This window comes from Dasypus novemcinctus, chromosome 15 (genome assembly GCF_030445035.2).
Source record: "Dasypus novemcinctus isolate mDasNov1 chromosome 15, mDasNov1.1.hap2, whole genome shotgun sequence".
Classification (NCBI taxonomy): domain Eukaryota; kingdom Metazoa; phylum Chordata; class Mammalia; order Cingulata; family Dasypodidae; genus Dasypus; species Dasypus novemcinctus.
In genome coordinates this window covers 12,782,801-12,804,577 of record NC_080687.1, presented here as the reverse complement: position 1 = coordinate 12,804,577, position 21,777 = coordinate 12,782,801, and the positions used below count along the sequence as shown (strand labels likewise).

General features: G+C 40.8%; 1 protein-coding gene across 1 annotated transcript in view; it reads right to left on the bottom strand.

The window, feature by feature from the left end:
* The window catches only part of LOC101414600 (phospholipid-transporting ATPase IB-like), a 207,597-nt gene extending 186,060 nt beyond the window's left edge, over window positions 1-21,537 (bottom strand). Inside the window, 3 exon segments of the mRNA XM_058276906.2 lie at window positions 5,322-5,421; window positions 8,084-8,195; window positions 21,471-21,537. Of these exon segments, the coding sequence (XP_058132889.2) occupies window positions 5,322-5,421; window positions 8,084-8,195; window positions 21,471-21,537 (279 nt within the window).
* Between the last annotated feature and the right edge of the window lie 240 nt (window positions 21,538-21,777).

The window sequence follows — 21,777 nt, the reverse complement described above, 5'->3', positions numbered from 1 at the left end:
TGCTGAGTCCCAATTGCCACTCGAGGAGCCCACTTCCCCTGCCCTGCACTTATACTGACATCAGGAAGTCCTTCATTTATGCCTCGTGACAAAGACAATGACACAGCTGCTGCCTGTGTTCCCTTCTTCCCCACACCCATAGACAGCTGCCAGGATGCAACAACTCCTGATAAAATGAAACCGGCAAATGACTCAGTCATCTTCCCTAGATGACCAGTGACTCTCCAGGGGTGGGCAGCACCCTGCCAGGGTTTATCTTCCTCTGTGGAAGAAACAAAACCTCACCAGTTGGGCCACTCCCTACATAGGTCATTGGACAGATGGGACAGTGCACCCTCAGATTTCTGATAGTCTCCTTGAAAAAAGGACATTGGCTTCAAAGTATGCAAACAGATTCTTCGTGGGACCTCTTCAGCTGACTCTTAGGAGCTGAATCCTTAGGATGGATCCTTACTCTGGACAGGCCCAATCACCCTGCTTGGAAGGAAGGAATGCCTAAGAATTGTCACAGCCCTCTTAAAATGCTGTAGCCACTGGTGTTTCCAAACTTTTACTGTCAACAATGTTGAGAAAACAGGCCGATAGGCAGACCTGTCTCCACCTTCATGTCCAAGGAAAGAGGTGGGCTTGTGCTGAGAAAGCTAATGTGGAGAGGTGTAGGCCAGGCCTGTTCGAAAGGCTGAGGGTGAAAACACCTTGGAGCACTGCTGCCCCACATGGATAGTGGTCTACAGCCACGATGATGAGGGAGGTTGTTGATGTGGGAAAGGTGGGGTGAGGGTTACATTTTTTTAATGTAACATTAAAAATAATAAAATAATAATCAATAATAAAAAATTCAAAAGGCTGAGGGGTGGACAGCTGGGGAAATCACTGGCACACTCGGTAGTGTCTCCCAGCCCTCGCTAAGCCCTGCCTTTTCCACTCATGCTTGTTTGCATGCAGGTGTTTGGTATATCCCCATCTGTGCTTGTTTGTGGGCAGGTGCTCAATGTGTTTCTATTTCGCAAGAGACCTCAGGCAGCCAGGGGAGCCTGGGGAGATGAGAGACATTAAACTTAACCAGCCCCAGCAGCTTGCCAGGAGGCTCATTGGCAGGGCGCCTCATCCTGGAGTGTAGAAAAGCCCAGCGGGGCAGTCCCCCTCTGTGGGGGACCAGTCACAATTGGTCCCTCATCTCTGACATGAGCTGGGGCGTGCAGAGCTGCCATCCACCGACGGTGACATAAGCTGTTGGCCTCCCCGAGGGACCGGCCACAGTGAGATCTTTTCCCCTGTTCTTTTGGCCCATTGTGCTGTGTTAAATAATAGAACTGTCATTTGCTGGGAATCTGTTGTGCCCGAGCCTGTGTTCCCATGACACCATTTAGCAACTTGCTCCAAACAAGACTCTCTAAATTTAGATGTGACCCTCGGGAGTCAGTATAGCGAGGTGGTTAAATGTGTGGATTCTGGATCCAGCTTGCTTTGCTGATAGCCCCGTCCTTCCCCTTTCTTAAGCAGCTTTCGCAAGTCACTAAAGCATCTGTACCCCAATTTAATATCCGCACATACAGATATATATAGTACAGTACCTAGTACATAAAGTGCTAGTTAAATTGTCAGCACATTATATGTTGCTTAAAATGATGATATTTGGTTAAAGCATATTAACCATTCTGGATTTTGCTCCATCTTAACCTAAGGCTTTTGACCAAGTTTGAAAAATTCTTTCATATTTTAAAGCCACCAAAAAGCCAACAACTGAATGCATTTTACTGGTGACACGTCTTTGTGGCATAGTAGGAAGCAGGCAGGAGAGTGTGAATAATGATAGCTGGCCATTTTTAAAATGAGCATAACAATGTGAGTGAGGAGGAGAGGAACTCCAGGAAAGTAACCCAGGCAGAGCAGGTAGGGTGAGAGCAAATGGAAATCAGTCTTGAATAGGTCCCATCTTTTCCTTCACTACCAAAATCAACAGGCTCATGTGCAATTGTCCTTTTTAAAGTACTCTCTAAAGGAGGAAGGAAACTGCAGCACAAATCATGTACATATGCCTTTTAGCAATCAAAAACATTCACCTATGGGTGGTTGATGTCCCCAAAGATGCTATCAGAGTTCTTATTAAGGAAATTAAGTCTTGTTAGTATCTAAAATAGACAAGCCTAAGAGTATATAATTTAAAATGTGAAACCCCAAAACTTTAATTCACTTCTCACATCAACTACAGACCAAAAGAATTGTACAAGTTCCAACCAACTGCCTAAAAAAGAGCAAAATATCTCTCTTCTAGTCAAGGCCGTCATTTTGAGATCATTTAATTGTCTAACCCTATACTTACATAATCTTCTATAATCTCTTTGATGCCTGAAATTGCAAGAATAATCACCAAAGGCAACAGAGTTGTGTATTTTCCTGTTGGAGACAGGTCTGGAATTTGCTGCAAAGCAGAGTTGCGCTATTAATTTTATGATAAACCCCTAGCATGTTTTGCTTAAACTCATAGCCACACTACTAGTGGCATGGCACAGGGCATGAAAACAATAGACACTTTAAATAAGAAAGGGGAGGGGTCTCAATTTATCAAAGCCCTCCCTGGAGAGTGACACTAAATATTACATGATAGAACAGCTGCTTAATAACATGCAATTAAGTCCTAATAAATAAAACTTAATATTATATAAGCAATCATATAAGTAATGATTTATATAAATAATAAAATCAATAAATTACAACTCCTTCATGACACTTGCATGATTTATACCACCTTCAAAATCAGATAATTATATTTTGAAAGGAATCATTAAAAACCTAAAGATTAGTCTAAAATAGCATCTTTTCAAAGCAGTTATGTTCAGATGCTCAGTCATCTTACCTGAATCTCACTTATCTTTGACACAGAGGAGAAATTTTTTGGAAATCAAATAGTTTCCTAGAAGCAAATTAATTGTGGATAGTGTGCTAGGGCTCCCTCCTTCCCACCACCTCAAATATGAGAAACAAAATGATTAAACCAGGGAAGTAGTAGCTTTCTGACGGCTGTAGGGGTAAGCAAGGTTCTGGATTTGGCCCTCTAAATTTACATGTTTAGACACGCCTGTGGGCCTCTATTTCCACACTTGGCCCTGTGTGTACTGTCCGTATGCGTGCATGCTATTTCTCGCTTTCTTATTTCTTTGCATAGTGTTATAAAATAGTGTCTATTTTGAACCTCCCAATAATTCTTGCCATGGCTTTTTAAGGAATCTGAGAAACAGAGGAAGAAAAGGGGACATTTTTAGGGTTCTTTCAGCTGGCAATTAACTCTGCCTTTCAAGTATTTCTTAATCTTTTCCTCTTCTGTTTCCTGCAGTGCACCTCCCAGCTGGTCTCTTTGCCCAGTTAGTCTTTTCCTCATTTCAGATTCACCAGCACTGGTCATTTCACCGTGCCCCTTATGCCTGCCCCTGCCTTTTCACTGCCTGTAGGATAAAGTCCTCTCAGTGTGGCACAGGGACCCAGTGATCTGGCCTCAGCTTACTTCTTCAGCTTATTTTCAGCCTTACCTTCTGCTCTAAGAACAAATTTTTTCTGTTTCTGGGATATAGGGAAAAATTTTATACTTTAAATTGGTATTTTATTTGCTTTTGAATGAATAACACATTTCCATGTGTCATGATGCCAAGTGCGTAAATGGGTTCATGCTGAAATTCTCCCTTTCTCCCCTGTCTCCCCCCTCCCCACCCCCAGCCCACGACCTGGTTCTCTACCCCAAAGGCAACCAACATGCCAGTTCTCACCATAGACTCTTGCTGCCATGCCTTCGCTCCTGCTGTCCCCTGGGCCTGAAATGCCTTCTTCTATCCCAGGGCCCGTCAGCTGACCAGATAAGCTCCTCCTCCTCCTCTAAGATTTGGCTCACATCTTTTCAGTAGATTTCCCTGGACCACTCACCTCCCAGCAAGAAGCAGTCTGTGCTCCTCTAGCACATTTAAAAAATCTACTAAAAAGTGCTTATGTGTATTTAGACTCAGTTCTCCAAGGGCAGGAACCACGTCTAATCCTTCCCCCTTGAATTCTTAATTCTGTGCACAGAGTTTGAAGCATACTATGTGGCTTCAGCCAAGGCTAACTGGGTCAACTTCTTCCATTTAAGGTCAATTCAACACACTCGTTGAATTCTTTTTTTTTTTTTAAGGTTTATTTTATTTATTTATTTTCCCTCCCCCCCCCCCCCCACTGCCCCAGGTGTCTGTTCTCTGTGTCCATTTGCTGCATGTTCTTTTTGTCTGCTTCTGTTGTTGTCAGCAGCACGGGAATCTATATTTCTTTTTATTGCGTCATCTTGTTGTGTCAGCTCTCCGTGTGGATGGTGCCATTCCTGGGCAGGCTGCACTTTCTTTCGCACAGGGCAGCTCTCCTTACAGGGCGCACTCCTTGCACGTGGGGCTCCCCTAAGTGGGGGACACCCCTGCGTGGCAGGGCACTCCTTGCGCACATCAGCACTGCGCATGGGCCAGCTCCACACACATCAAGGAGGCCCGGGGTTTGAATCGCGGACCTCCCATGTGGTAGGCGGATGCCCTAACCACTGGGCCAAGTCCGCTTCCCTCATAGGATTCTTATCTCAAAGCTTAGCAGTTTCCTAGGCACTGTTTCTGCTCTCAAGGAAGTTCCCATTTGCTGGGAAAAATAAAACCAATGACGATGTAGCACAGATCATCCTTACAGAAGGCAGAAATGAGATCAGCTTGGGCTCTAACATCTGGAAAAGTTTGAAGGAGGATGGTTTTGAGCTGTGCTTATAAGAGAAAGGCTAGGATTTAGCCAGAATAGTGCATTCCAGGTTTAGGTGATGGAACAACATGGGCCAAGGCCTAGTGATAAGAAGAAAATTAGGGAATTTTATGAGGAAGCCTGCCTGGTTAGAATGTGGGGTTTGTACTGGGAATAAGGTTGAACAAACAGGAATAAATGAAATTATGGAAGACCTTGAATTTAACAATTTTGAAAAGATGCTATTTTAGACTAATGTCTGGGTTTTCCTTAAATTATTCCTTTGAAAGTATAGTAAAATTAGCCTATTATGGAAATAACATAAATGACCAAAATTACTCCATTCATGTCTCATCCCACATCTAACCCAGGACAAACTGTGGGCCAATTCACCTGCTGTGCATACACGTGTTTTAACCCAAAAATGGAGCTTCAGATTCTCACTGAATAAATATGGGAGAGGTTCTCTTCCTATACTGTTTAAATTTATTCTCTACAGAACACTCTTTTTCAGCTAAATGAGAATTGTGTAATCTTTTAACTTTTTAAGAATCTTAATCTAATAACACATTCAAAAATATTACCTGCAATATAGAAATGAACAGGAAGAAACCATTGGCAGTACTGCTAAACTGCAGGTGCAAGAATCGAGGGAGAAAAGACCACAGGTTGTACTTGGTTGTGCTAGCAGTGGGGGGAAAAAAAAAATTATCAGCTAACATTTTGAAATCTAAAAGCACTAATAGAAACAAAACAAAACAAAGTTATAACTTAAAAGTAAATTAAAACATTGTTATAAAACACTGACACTTTTCTGAGGATATTGTCTCTTTTGAAAACACTCACTATTATCTGAAAGCAATCTCAGGATAAAAGAAGACTAATATAACCGCATTTCAGGAACTAAGTGCTAGGAAAATAGTAGACATGGAGAATCAAGGATCAAAAGCCAGAACATAGCATGTTGTCTAGACATATCAAAATGGAAGATAAACGAGGAGAAGAACAACATATTTTGTTTCATTAATGACTGAGATCATTCATTCACTTATCCACTTAACAAATATTTATTGAGTAGCTACTATATGCCAGGCACAACTGTAAGGACTTTAGATATATTAGAGAACACACACAAAGATCCCTGCCTTTATGGGGCTTACATTCTGAAGGAGCAAGACAAACAAAAATCAATAAACTTGGTAAATAATTTAGATATAGGTATGGCTACATTTTAGAAGATAATAAAGATAAACAAGATGTATTCCTAATGGTCTATAATAGTTATGATAAATCTCTTAATGTCTATCTTTAGTTCAAGGAGTTAAAAAAAATATATCAGTCCTTCTCCTCTCCCTCCAATATAGGTGTTTTATCATTAAAAGATATCTCAACTCAATTTTGTTGTAGTTTGAAGTTGCATGTACCCAGAAAAAACATGTTCTTATATTCAATCCATTCCAGTGTGTGTGAACCTACTGTAAGTAGAACCTTTTGCTTGTGGGGAGGTTACTTCAGTTAAGGTGTGACCCTCCTCGAGCAGGATGGGTCTTAATCCTATCCCTCAAGTCCTTTATAGATGGAATGAATTCAGACATCATGAGAAAGCCACAGAAGCAAATGAAATCAACGAAACCCAGAGGGGAAGGGGCAAGAAGCAGTGCATAAAGGTGAAGCAGGGTTGTGGAACCGAGCCAAGCTGACCACAGCTATCTGGGGCATGAGACGGAGCTTGAAATATAGAGCACAGCACCTGGGGCCCAGAAGTGAAAGCTGGGGAGAGAAACTCCTTTTTTGGAGGGGATACATTCATGTATACCTGGAAATTCTTGAAAGCTATAGCACATGCCAAGGGTAAGATGCATGCTTACAGAGACTTGAGAAGACCCTAATTATTTACCATCAGCTGAACCATATGATTGGTATAAAGAGGTCTAAGACTTAAGGTTGAGCCTCAAAATAGCACCAGTATACACTAAAACACTGGCATGGGCTGATTTCCAGAGTTAACATCAAAAAATTAAAGTGGGGAGCGCTTGTAGTTCAAGCAGTCGAGTGCCTGCCTCCCACATGGGAGGTCCTGGGTTCAGTTCCTGGCGACTTTTGAAAAAACAAAAACAAACAACAAGCAAAACAAATGATAAAACTAACTCAGGGAAGTCGATGTGGCTCAGTGGTTGAGTGCTGACTTCCCATAAACGTAAGGTCCCAGGTTCCATCCCCAGCCCCCGATACCTCAAACTGAAAGAAAAATATTTAGACTTCAAGAGAAAAAAAAACACAATGCACAGAAGGAAACAAGAACAGATGGCCATTCATATATAGATATAGATATATAGATCTCAGAAGCTATCCCTGAAGGAGCCAGGCATTGGGACAACTAATCAAAGATGTTGTCAACACTCCTAAATAAGTTCGATGAGTTAAAGAAAAACATGAACATAAAACTAAAGAAATCAGGAAAACAATGCATGAACAAAGAGACAAGTTAGACATTTTAAAAAGGAAACAACCTGAAATATTAGAGATTAAAAGCACAAAAGATGAAATAAAAAATAAATTAGAAGGGTTTAATAGAAGATTTCAGCAGACTTACTGGAGTCCTTTATAAATGTGATGAAGAGAGCGAGAGAGCACGCACGCTGCAGAAGCAAGAAGCTGAAAGCAACAATGCCCAAAACAGTGACACTGCCCTGTGACAAAGGAGTCCAGGATCGCTGGCAGCCAGTCCTCAGGAAGAAAGCATCACCTCGAGGATGCCTTGATTTGGACCTTCTCAGCGCTTCACAACTGTAAGCTTGTAAGCCAATAAATTCCCATTGTTAAAAGATAACCCATTTCTTGGTATATTGCTTTAAGCAGCTTAGCAAACTAAAACAGAGGCCAAATTGAATCAGGTTGGGCCTAAATCCATGTGACTGGATTCTTTCTAAACAGCGGAAACTAGGACATGGAAGTTCAAGCAAAAGGAGGAAACAGAACGAGACAGATCATCATGGGACAGACGGAGAGAATGGCTGCCAGCAAGCCACCCCAGAAGGCAAGAGACTTCAGAGGAGGCACCGCCTGCTGGTACCGTCACTTTGGATTTCTAGCCTTTAAAACAGTGAGACAACAAATTCCTGTTATTTAAGCCAACCAGTTTGTCGTATTTTTGTTATAGCAGCCCGGGCAAACTAAGACAGTAGTGAACATGACAATTTCAAGCCCCAGGCTATTGGAGAAAATGATTAGAACCTGAAGCACAGACCCACATGAACTGATCCATACACGTGTTCTTTTAAGGCAGAGAGTGGAAGGCAAAGCAAAGGACCACATCTTCTTGCTCTGAGCTACATTCACTTCTCACCTGATTGAGTTTTTGCAGAAATTGTTCTTAAGGGGGTTGTTGAAGTAAATGGTACAAGATGTTGACATTTCTGAGCCTTGCAGAGATTTCACTTCATCCACTTTCTTACAGGCTACAAAGAAACAAACAGGCCCTGGGGCAAGAAAGTATGGGGACATTAAGCAGGAATACAAAGGAAGTGGAGTCCAGCTCCCAGACCCCTCCTGCTCACCCAGGGATCACCTTATACCCCATCCCACCACCCTCTTCCCCGGCAGGCTCTGGGTGGGCACCTAGGAAAGGATGCCTGTGGTGAGGTAGGGCCCAGCAAGGTGGGCTCAGACAGAGAAAAAGGGGTGGCCAGGGAGGGTTGAGAGGAAAGAGGAGGGAGAAAGGGGAGCAGAGAAAAGGGGGAAGGGAAGAAAGGACCCCCTGAGAAAGTCTTGGCCACAGAGCAGCAGCTGCCTGACCAGAGACGAACAGGGTTTTTGATGAAAGAGCCAAGGCATGTGCATTAATCAGTCAAAAGGGGTGCTGATGCAAAGTACCAGATATTTGTTGGCTTTTATAAAGGGTATTTATTTGGGGTGAAAGCTTACAGTCAAGTACAAGGCCCAAAAGAATCCAACTCAGTAACTTCCTCACCAAACTCTGTTGCCATGTGTTGAAGCAAGATAGCTGCTGATCTCTGCCTGGGTTCAACCTTTCTTCTTCCTCTAGGTGGACCCAGCTGCTTGCCATCTCAGCTATATGTTGGCATAAGGCTCATCTCTCTCCCCAGGGCTCATTTCTTTCCAGGCTCAGCTGCTCTGGTCTCTCCACAAGGTCAGCTGTAGACTATCAGGCTCATCTCTCTTCCCAGGGCCACAACCGTGTCTAATGAGCTGTCTCTCTCTCTCTCTTTCTCTGTTGTTCTTCTCTGTATATTTACTTCCATGTGAGAGTCTACTTTAACCCCACCAAGGGTGTGGGGACTCAAACCTGCACACCCTAATGACATGGTCAGATAAAACCACCTAGTCTTGATTTAATAAAGTAAAAACAAAACCTCTGAATGTAATACAATCAAAGGGTAACAACGTCCAAGGGAATAGGCCAGTTTACAAAGATAATCAATTATCTTTTTTAAAATTCATAAGTGATATCAAACGTCTACAGCATGTTTTATCGGTTTTGGATGAGAAACAGGTCAGATTGGAAAAGAATTTTCTCGGACTTGAGAATAATGCAACAATGAAAAATTGTTGCTGCCAGAGGTCTTCTATTTCAGGATTAGGATGGATTTCCAAATCCTTGTGTAAAGGTGTTTTCCCACCATCATCTTAGGTTTAGTTCAGTTACTTCTCCTCATGGGTATCACTAGCCACTCATCCACCCGGGAGGGAGGAGGAACAAAAGGAGCCTGGCAGCTAGCTCAGCAGCTGCTGCGAAAATCAGGGAGCGCCCAAACCCGCTCACTAGAAGCCTCCGCTCGGCAAGGCCTCCTCACGAAGCGAGTGGAGCTCCTGCTAGCTGACAAGGAGGACAGGCTGCTGATGACAGTGTCTCCGCCAAAAGGCCTAAACCTATGCCAACTTTCCCCACCCCAACCCATCTCTTCAGCAAATATCAGGTCCTTCAAATGTCCCCCCAATTTAAAGAGAGTAATAGTAAAAACTGAACCAGAATGAGACCTATGCAACAGTAATGCAGCCCTTTGCCCAAAATATGAAATAGGAGGAACAAGATATTCTTTTTGTACATCAGAAGAATTAAGTTGCAAAATAAATGAAAATAGTGGAAAAACGCATTTCCTTTCAAAGGTAGTAATAATTCAATACAGCCGTTATGAAACAGTTCAAAAAATGAAAATGCAAAGTCTATTTTAATAAGTAATAATGAAGCAGGAAAAAGATTTTTAAAGTGATCTGAATGGGCTCAGAAAAGAAATGACAGAAACACAATATCTTAAGAAAAAAAGAAAATTAAGTTAGAAGTAACTAAATCACTAGGCAGATGAAAAGAAGGATGTGCTGTACAAACTACAGAAAACTAAGCAAAGTAAGATGGAAAAGAGCACAAAAGATAAAATATCAATGAAAATTATAGATATAAGGGAAAGGATACCTAATGTATGCATATTTGGTGTCCTTGAAGAAGAAAACAGTTTTTTTAAATATTCAAAGGCATAATAGAAGAAACCTTTCACTAAAGAAGACCTTTCTTTAGGAAGCAGATGTGGCTCAAGCGATTGGGCTCCTGTCTACCATATGGAGGTCCAGGGTTTGGTTCCTGGGGCCTCCTGGTGAAGGCAAGCTGGCCTGCATGGCAAGCTGGCCCAAGCAGAAAGATGGCGCAGCAAGATGACGCAACGACAAAAAAACAGTAGAGAGACAATAAGAGATGTAGCAGACCAGGGAGCTGAGGAGGCACAAGAGACTGAGTGCCTATCTCCCACTCCAGAAGGTCCCAGGATTGGTTCCTGGTGCCACCTAAAGAGAAGACAAACAGCCACAGAAGAACACACAGCAAAAAGATACAGGGAGCAGACTATGGGGAGTGGGGTGGGGGAATAAATAAATAAATCTTTAAAAAAAAAAAGAGAAGGAAGCCCTTTCTTTAAAGAGCACAATATGGCTCAGAAAAAATCAAATACAAAACAATCAGTAAATAATTCCACTTTTGATGTCTTAAGGGATAATAAAGGCAAATGCATAAACTATAATGATAATTCAGTGATTTGGCACTCATACTGGCTAAACATGTAATTAATGAAAAAAACTATATAAAGGTGGGGGAACAGATGGGGAAAGGACACAGTTTGTGTTTATACCATTGATGTTACGTCGTTATCAAAGCAAACAAGATTGCTATAGATTTAGGATGTAAAATTTAAGCTCCATAGTAACTACAAAGAAAATATCTGAGAATATGCAAACTTATAGAGACAGAAAGCAGAGTACAGGTTGCCAGGGGTGGGGGACAGAGGGGATTTTGGGGTTAAAGCATAATGGGTAGCGGGTTTCAGTTTGGGGAGATGGGAAAGTTTTAGTAATGCAAGGTCGTGAGGCCAGTGCAACATTGTGAATGTCAATAATTCCATTAATGCTATGCTTGGGAGTGGTTGAGAAGGGAAAGTTTATGTTGCATATATATTCCACAATTTAAAAGAAAGATTGAACAACTAAAGAGGCAATGACTGGGAACCGGACTTGGCCCAGTGGTTAGGGCGTCCATCTACCACATGGGAGGTCCGCGGTTCAAACCCCAGGACTCCTTGACCCATGTGGAGCTGGCCCATGCGCAGTGCTGATGCACGCAAGGAGTGCTGTGCCATGCAAGGGTGTCCCCCATGTAGGGGAGCCCCATGCACAAGGAGTACGCCCGTAAGGAGAGCCACCCAGCGGGGAAGAAAGTGCAGCCTGCCCAAGAATGGTGCCGCACACACGGAGAACTGACACAAGATGATGCAACAAAAAGAAACACAAATTCCTGTGCCACTGACAACAACAGAAGCGGGCAAAGAAGAAGATGCAGCAAATAGACGCAGAGAACAGACAGACAACCACGGTGGGTGGGTGGGCGGGGAAGGGGAGAGAAATAAATAAATAAATAAATCTTTGAAAAAAATAAAATAAGTAAAGAGACAATGACAGGGAAGCAGATGTTGCTCAAGCAGTTGGGCTCCCATCTACCATGTAGGAGGTACAGGGTTCGATGCCCCGGGCCTCCTGGTGAAGGCAAGCTGGCCCACGTGGTGAGCTGGCCTGTGCAGAGTGCTGGCCTGTGCAGGAGTGCTGCCCCACGCAGGAGTGCTGCCTCACACAGAAGTGCTGGCCCACGTGGAGAGCTGATGCAGCAAGATGATGCAACAAGAAGAGACACAGAGGAGAGATAATAAGAGATGAAGCAGATTAGGGAGCTGGGGTGGAGCAAGAGAATGATCGCCTCTCTTCCACTCCAGAAGGCCCCAGGATAAGTTCCTGGAGCCGCCTAATGAGAATACAAGCAGACACAGAGGAACACACAGAGGGCAGACAACAGGGGCATGAGAGGGTAGGGTGGGGAGAAGTAAATAAATCTTTTTTAAAAATTTAATAAAAATTTTTTAAAATGTTATATATATATAACATTGACAATGTTATATATATGACAATTAAATGCAATATGCAACCCTAGACAGGATCTAATGAGGGAGGAGAAAAGGCCCAAAACAACATTTTTGGGACATACGAAAATTGGAATATAAAGTATAAGCTTTATATCAATGTTAAATTCATTGAACTTGATAACTTGAAGTTCCTTGTTCTTAGGAAATGTACATGGTTCACATGGTTCACATGTATGTGTACATGGTTCACATACAACTTACACCCAAGTGTTCAGAAAATGGATTGATACATACATAGAAAAACAGAAAGACAGGTAACAAGATACATATTTTGGGAGAGATGATAGGTAGAAAGATATGGCAAATGGGGCAAAATGTTAAAATTGGTGAATCTGGGTATATTATGGTTTTTTTTTTTTTCATTTTGGAGTAACAAAAACATTCTAAAATTAACTGAGGTGATGACAGCACAACTCTGTGATGGAAAAGCCCACTGAGTTTGCATTTTGAAAGGATTCTACAAAGCATGGAACTATATAATACAGAGGATCCTGCAGTGGATGATGGACTGTGGTTAACAGAACAAATATGAGAACATTCTCTTATGAACTTTAATAAATATGTAAGGGTGATAATCGAGTAGACTGGGGGAAAATACACCAAATATAAGATACAGGCTATCGTTAGCAGTAATATTTTGATGATGCTCTTTCATAGTTTGTAACAAATGTTTCATAATGCAAGGTGGTGGTGGGGTGACATATGGGAACTCTGTATGCTGCCATGCATGTTTGTTTTATAAATTCACAACAATTACTATTCACTTATTGTTCATATGTTCATGTATGAATGACATACCTCAATAAAACTTAATAAGAAGTACATATAAGAAAGTCACAGAGTACAAAGTCAACACAGAAAAACAAATTGTATTTTTATATATTAGCAGTGAACAATTGGAAACTGAAATTAAATAAACATAATACCATTAAAATCACATAAAGCATTATGAAATACTTAGGGATAAGTCTTACAAAATATGTGCAATATTTATATATTGAAAATTATAAAATAATTGCTGAGATAAATCAAAGAAAATATAAATAAATGGAGAAACAAAGACACTCAATATTGTGAATAGTCTCCCCAAATTGATCTATACATTCAATGCAATTCCAACTAAAATATGAGCAAACATTTTGTGGAATTCAGCAAGATGTTCTAAAATTTGTGTGGAAAAGTTAAGCAACTAAAATAGCCATAATGATTTTGAAAAATGAAAAAGAACAATGATGGAGGACTGGTAGTATCAAAACTTTCTATAAAGCTAATAATCAAAACAGTATGGGGGTAAGCGGCTGTGGCTCAAGCAATTGAGCTCCCATTTCCTATATGTAGGACCTGGGCTCAATCTCTGGGACCTTCTGATAAAAAAAGAAAAAAGGCATCCCAGACATGTGTGACGAGGAGAGGCACAGGCCCCCACACAGTGCAGAGCAAAGTGACATACCAAAAAAAGACAATGATGCAACCAGATGGAAAAAAAACAAAACAGGATGGGGAGTGGGTGTAGCTCAGTGGTTGAGTGCCTGCTTCCCATGTACAAGGTCCCAAGTTCAATCCCCGGTATCTCCCCCCCAAAAAAAAAAATTCTAAAAAACAAAACAGTATGACATTGACATAAATAGACCAAGGGAACAGAATAGAGATTCAACAAACAAACCCACACATATATAGTTAATTCATTTTCAAACAAAATGATAAAGTATTTCAATCAAAAAAGAACAGTTTTGGGAGCGTATGTGGCTCAAGCAGTTGGGTCCCTGCTTCCCACATGGGAGGTCCCAAGTTTGGTTCCTGGTGCTTCCTAAAGAAGATGAGCACACAGCAAGCAGACACAACTAGCAGACATAATGAACTGACAACGAGCAGCAAACAATGAGCAGACAGATGAGGGAGCCATCTTGGGGAAAGGGGATATTAAAATAAAGAACAGTCTTTTCCGAAAATGGTAATTGAACAATTGGACTTCTATTAAAAAGTGAACTTCAAACGATATACAACAAAAATGTACTCAAAATTAATCATAGACATAAATATAAAATCTAAAACTACAAAGCTTCTTATAAGAGCAATCATTGTAACTTTTGGCTAAGAAAAGATTTCTTAATTATGACACAAATACACAAACATTAGAGAAGAAAAGAATAACCTGATTGTGTGCATGGTAAAGAAAATAATGACTACACACCCCTCCCAAAGATATCCTCATCCTAATCCCCCCAACCTATGAAAATGTTAGATTACATGGAAAAGTGGTAGTAAGGTTGTAGATAGAATTAAGGGTGCTAATCAGTTGACCTTGGGGTAGGGGGATTATCTTGGATTGCCTGGGTTGGCCAATTGTAATTGTGAAAGTCCTTAAAAGCAGAAGATTGAAGCAAAAATGAGGCTCAGAGAAAGATCTGTGATGACAAAATCAATGTCAGAGAGATGCTACATTGCTGGTTTTGAAGATGGAGAAAGAGGGCAACAAACCAACAAATGTGCATGGCCAACAGACTAGAAAAAGCAAGAAAATGAATTGCATGTTACAGCCTCCAGCAGGTACACAGCCTTGCCAACATCTTGATTTTAGGCCAATGAGACCTACCTCTGACCTCCAGAACTGTAAGATAATATGTTTGTATAAATTTAAGCCATTTAGGTGTACAGTAATTTGTTACTGCAGCAATAGAAAACAATACATTGATTATCAGAAATTTAAACTTCTACTCTGCAAAAGACACAATATGAACAGACAAGCCACTGACTGGGAGATATTTGGAAACACCTATCTGACAGATATCTTGGGTCCAGAATATGCAAAGAACTCTCTCAATACTATCATAAGAAAACAGAGAACTCAGTTTTTAAAATGGACAAAATACTTTAACAGACATTTTATTAAAGAGAAATGAATAGCAAAAAATTACATTGCACGCTCATTATCATTAGTCATTTGGGAACTGAAAATTAAAATCAAAATGAGATCCCACTACATGTCCCACTAAGATGACTACAATTACAAGGACTGACTATACCAGGCATTGTCAAGGATACGGAGGACGTGGAATTCTCATATACTGCTGGTGAGAATGCAAAATAGTATAACCCATTTGCAAAACAGTTTCACAGTTACACTTATACCTACCATACAACTCCACCAGTGCTGACCTTTATGTTATTTCTGCCATATACTTTATATATAACTACATTAAAAACCCTACCACACAATATTATAATTTTTGCCTTCAACTCTTATACATATTTTAAAGCATTTAATAGGAAAAGAAGATATTCTGTCATCTTTACCCAAATACCTAGCATTTCTGTTGCTTGTCCTTTACTCCTCAAATCCAGATTTCCTTCTAGTATTATTTTCCTTCAACCTAAAAACTTTATTTAGCATTTTTAAAATTTTTATTTATTATTATTTTTTAAAAGATTTATTTTATTTATTTCTCTGCCCTTCTCCCCCATTGTCTGCTGTGTCCTTTCACCGTGTGTTCTGTGTCCTCTGGTAATCCAATGGCATGAAATTGGACCATGAAAATTTTCCTACTAATACATGAAGTTCTGTTGGATTTTTTTTTCAATCTTAAATCTTTTCAAAACGGATAATTTTCACTGATCTATCTCAAGTTTGATCTTCAAGTTCACTCTTTCCTCTTAGACATTTTCCTCTTTATCTTCATTCTGCTGTTGAGTCCATCTGGTGAAATTTTTATTTGAGGTATTATATTTTTTCTGTTCTAAAATTTATTTTTGGTTCCTTTTTATACTTTCTTGTCTGAGAACTTCTTCCTTTCCATTCATTTCAAGTGTGTTTACATTTACCTCAAGGAGATGATTTAAAGTCTTTCTCTGATAACTCCAACATCTAAGTCATCTTTAGATTGACTTTTATTGATTTAATTTTTCCATGTGAAAGGATTACATTTTCATCCTTTTTATTATTATTAGAGAAGTTGTGAGCTTACAAAACAATCATGCACAATGTGCAGAATTCACATACATCACCCCTCCAGAACACCTTAAGTGTTGTGGAAACTTTGTTACAGATTATGAAATAACATGATCAGACTATTACCACTAACTATGGTCCATAGTGTACACTTGGTATATGCATTTTCTGTCAAGTAATTTTGGATCATATCCTGGACATTGTGAATGTTACGTTGTGCAGACTCTAAGTTCTATTATAATCTTATAAAGAATGTTGATTTTTTTGTTTTGTTCTGTTTTACCAAGGAAGTAAGCTCACCTTCTGGCTCACCTTCTGTATATCGTGATTCTAATCTCAGGTCAGTTTTCAAAACCTTTGAAAGGCTAATGTTGGGTCTGGTTCATCTATGTGCCACTTGGAATTGAGTCTGACACTTGAGCATTGTTTTTTATATCAGTTCAGTTCTCCCAGTCTTCGTTACGCTGCTTTAAGTCCATCCTGTTCATGCACAGTTCAGGGGTAAGCCCGAGACTTGGTGGCTTTGTAACAGGATTCGGGGTTTGCCTATTTTCAGCCTACTACTCTATGGGATTCCTCCTATGTTTTCTAGCATGGAGGGACACCTTTCCCTGGCTCCCACGGCTAGGGAAAAATGGAATCTCTATCAGATGTTTGCTTCCCATGCCGGTGTTCCCCCATTCAGCTCTGTTACTTGGGGCAGAGCAACAAGATAAAAGAGAACAAAAACTAAAAATCCTCCCCATGTTGATGGCTTCTCTATGTGTTGATTCCCTCTACAATCTGTCTGAGCTTTTTACTTTCCAAAGTCTTAAGGTAGTTGCTCTTTAAATTTTGTTCAGAGGTTTGGGTAGTAATCAGTGATAATATAGCCTTTGGTGGACTTATTCCATCTTGGCCAGAACTGGAACAGGGATGATTTTTTTAAATAAATGGTGTTAGGCCAATTGGGTGTCCACATGAGGAAAAAAAAAGAAAGTTGATCTCTCTCTGCACTGTGCTCAAAGTTCAGTAACAAATGGTTTGTAGATATCAATGTAGAGAATAATATAATAAAGCTTCTGGAATATAATGTAGGAGGATAACTTCATGATCTTGGGGTAGGAAACTCTTTCTTAAACAGGACACAAAAAGTAATAAACATTACTTTAAAGGCCTAAGAATCTAAGATTGTAAAAGGAGAAGGAAGAGGAAAAAATGGGGGGAAGAAGGTGAGACTTAACCTAAAAAAGATATTTAATAGCTATTTTTAAACTACTGTAACTAAACACTGTAGTATTATGTAAGAGAAAAATAAAGCAAGGAATAGGAAACATAAATAAATACATCAGCTTGGTAAATGATGAATGCATTGCAAGTTATTAGGATAAGAATGTCCTATTCTACAAATGAGGCTGGAATATTTGGTTAGAAAAAAACAATTCTACCTCTACCTTACACTATTCAGACACAAAAAATAATTCCAGATAGGCTAACAGCACTAAATGCGAAAATCAAAGCTTTAAAATTTTAAAATAATGTACTAGTGAAGTCTTTTTTTTTTTTAAGATTTATTTATTTATTTATTATTTCTCTCCCCTTCCTTCCCCGCCCCCAGTTGTCTGTTCTCTGTGTCCATTCGCTGTGTGTTCTTCTGCGACCACTTCTATCCTTATTAGCGGTACTGGGAATCTGTGTTTCTTCTTGTTGTGTCACCTTAATATGTCAGCTCTCCATGTGTGCAGCGCCATTCTTGGGCAGGCTGAACTTTCTTTTGCACTGGGTGGCTCTCCTTACAGGGCACACTCCTTGCACATGGGGCTCCCCTATGTGGGAGACACCCCTGTGTGGCAGGGCACTCCTTGAGTGCATCAGCACTGAGCATGGGCCAGCTCCACACAGGTCAAGGAGGCCCGGGGTTTGAACTGCAGATCTCCCATGTGGTAGACGGATGCCCTATCCATTGGGCCAAGTCCACTTCCCGTGAAGTCTTTATGATATCAAAATACAGGAATGATTTCTTGGAAAAGGTTAAAAAAAAACACAAACCATGGAGGAAAATACTATTTAATCTGGCTTCATTAAAACAAAGAAACTTCTGCATATTTAAACTGTAAATAAGACTTAGAAACAAACCACAGGCTTCCAAAATGTTTTTGCAAAGCATGTAACTGACAGAAGATTTCCTGCCCAGAGCACTTAAAGAATTACTACAAATTGATTTCTAAAATACAGAAAAAAATGAGAAACATATATGGGCAAAGGACTTAAATAGATGATTAATTCAGAGATTAATTAATTTCATATAATTCCATTATATGAAAATAAGCTCAAACTCTATCAGGCTCTAGCTAAAATTAAAAAGTACCACAATGCCAAATGTTGGCAAAGATATGGGGAAGGAAAAATCAGTATAATACAGGTGAGAGTATGAATTGACACAACCATTTTAAAGGCATGCTTAGGTTGGAGCTAGTGGCTAAAGATGGTGTTTGGTTTGTCTCCAATAATGTATTTCTTTACACACGTTCACACACAAACACAAAGGAAAAAGGTATGGGAAGAGAAGGAAGATCCTGAAAGCAAATGTAACAAAACAAAGTGTTTTCTTCTGAAAATGGTGACTATATTAGTTGAATTGTGTACACACACCCACACAGACACACACATGCACACACATCATGTAGACATAGCATATAGACGTCAACAGTGTAAACTGCCAGAATATTTACAAGCAGTGGGTAAGTTACACGAGTTCATCATCTCAGTTTACTATTTTAGGATACAGGACACTGATTTCATCCTCCCAACATCCTCCCAAAGCCTGTCCCACAGTCTTTTGAGGGCAGGACCCTGGAAAGTAAGGGGAGTCACAGGTCTTGTCTGAGTAGGGCCTGGACTTTGGAGAATGTAGTCGAGTTCAGTTACTGTAACTGCGGCAGGGAGGCTGCAGGGCTTAAAGTGACAGTGCAAAACCTAGGCCACGGGGCTTCGTAGGTACTCACCAGTCTTCCGCTGGGGAGACCGCCTTTGCCTAGAGAACTTGTCTTTTTAGGTTAACACCCTGAGCGCAGTCGCTGGGCACAATGGCTTTATCCCAGAGGTGGTCCCAGGCCACCCCCTGCAGTGACAGGCAAGCCTTCCCAGCGTGCCTCTGGGCATTCTGACACAATTGCGAGGGCAGCAGCCAGGGCCTGCCCCTGACGCTCAAAAAACCGAGCTTCCATGTCCTCAGAACTGCCTCCGCTCGGTCAGCTCAGCCTAGAAAGACAAGAGACCTTCCTTATTTAGAAGACAATTCCCCTCTCTTCCAAGTAGTGAAAAGAGTACGTCCTGTAGGCAAGCACATCAGGACAAGACAATATGTCACTCAAAACAAGATGAACTCACGTAAATTTGAATAGTGACTACTTTGCCAGTGCTGTCGTAGGCAAATCAAAGTTTCTCCAACTTCATGGGCTCAGGAGCCCTTTGTACTCTGCAGGTTGCGATGAGCTTTTGCTTAGATGGATTATATCTATTGAAATTTACCATATTTCAAATAGTCAATGTATTTTAAAAACATAATAAATGCATTACCTGTTAAAAGAAATCGTGTTTTATGAAAAATAACTATATTGTCCAAAGCAAAAAATAATTGAGAAGAGTGGCATTGTTTTGTGTTTTTGCACATCTAGTTTAACAGAAGACAACTGAAAGTAAATTATGAAAATCCAGCCTCCTACAAAATATACAAATATGGAAATGGGGGAGTATTTCAAGAGTTTTTGCAGATAATTGTGGAATATTCATTTCTTAAAGGTTAGTTGCATTGTGAAATATGAAACCATCTCAATAAACTTTCCATACTTTGTTACTTTAAAAATCCATTGGCCTAGTTCGTACTTTGAATGGATCTTTTACCCACGAATGATTTCGTAGAGTAAGCCATTCGTAACTGTAATATATTGGTTCACTGAGTAATGCAGAACTTTGAAATCACATTTGTTAATATCATCACAAATCTCATCTGAAAAGTCTTTAACTATTGGGTGGTGTTCTGTCATGGAGGTGGCTACACATTTTCTAAAATTTTAATTTTTTTTTGAAAACGCAAATTTCTCATTTCCAACAATACCAGGAATTGTCTTCCTTGACAAGGCCAGTTTGCTCTTTTTTTTTTTTTTTAAGATTTATTTATTTTTCCCCCTTCTCTTCCTCCTGCCCTGCTGTTTTTGCTCTGTGTTGTGTTCTCTTCTCATTTTCTCTTTTCTAGGGTTCACCAGGATTCGATCCTGAAGACTTCTGATGGGGAGAGAGGTTCCCTGTCAACTGAGTTGCCTCAATTCCTGGTTTCTGCTGTGCTTCATCTTGACTCTCCCCTTGTCTCTCTTTTGATGTGTCATCTTGCTGCGTGACTCACTTATGCAGCCTCTGGCTCACCACGCAGGCACTCACGCAGGAACTGGCTTGCCACGCAGGCATGCATTCTCTTCTTTTTCACCAGGAGGCCCCAGGGATTGAACCGAGGTCCTCCCATATGGTAGGCAGAAGCCCTATCACTGGAGCCACATCTGCTTCCCACTTTGTTAATTTTTGAGAAACTGTCAAATATCCAGAGCTGAATAAATCACGTTTGTCCATCAATATTCTTTCAAATTAAAATGGTATTCCCTGAAAAAAGCTGTTAGTTCATCTGACAACTCAAAAGTGCTTTCACTCAAGACAACCACCTCACTTCAGTGCATAAAGCCGTGCTGCCGGGAGGCACAGTTCCACTTTATCACAGAATACCAAAAAGACGTGCACTCGAGGCTCAAGATTTAGTAAAATTAACAATGTTGGCTTCTTTGTCAAGGGCACTCTTAAGTGAAACTGGGTTTTTTTTTTTTCTGAAAGTGCATGACAGTGAAAAGCACAATGTACCAGGGCACCAGCAATTTCAGCCACTGTTGTTGTTGCTCCAGTAGTACAAATGTGAACTCCTTGAACGAGGCAAATGACAGCTTAGTATTAACATTATTATAATATACTCCTGGCAAGCACTCAAAAGTGTCTGGTCTAAGTAAATAAAATGCGTATAATGACTTTAAAAAGAGAAAGAAAGGCCACTTGTCAAGCACTCTCCCAAGCACGCTGACCAGCTAATCACAGCTGACTATTTAGGCGCCCACTCTGCTGTGGATCTTGAGTTACGCGATCCCAGCATGGGTTTTCCCAAGGAGGCAACTGCGTGCTACATAAAATGTTATTTTCTTCCCTAGAACAGAAAGAAAACTTAAGAATGAAATGACAACAAGCAGAACCCCAACTGAGGAGCAGCAGGCGTGCTCCTTCCCACAGGCTTGTCCCGCCTGTGGCCCTGAGGGCCTCACGGAAACGCTGTGTCGTCCTTTGCCAGGTCTCCTCGACGAGCTCCATCGCTAGTCAGCTGAAACAACAGGACCTGATTGTCCTGTCTCGGCAGGCTGCAAGTCCAACAGCAAGGATGCCACGGGCTTGCTTTCTCCCGGAACTTGTACCCTTCTGGCAGTGCTCCAGCATGTGGCGACACCTCTCCCTCTGTCCCTCCCTCCCTCCCTCGTTCCTTCTCTTCCCCCCTCCCTCCCTGTGTGCGCATGTGTCTGCTCCTCTGGTTTCCCTGACTTCTGGCTTTTACTG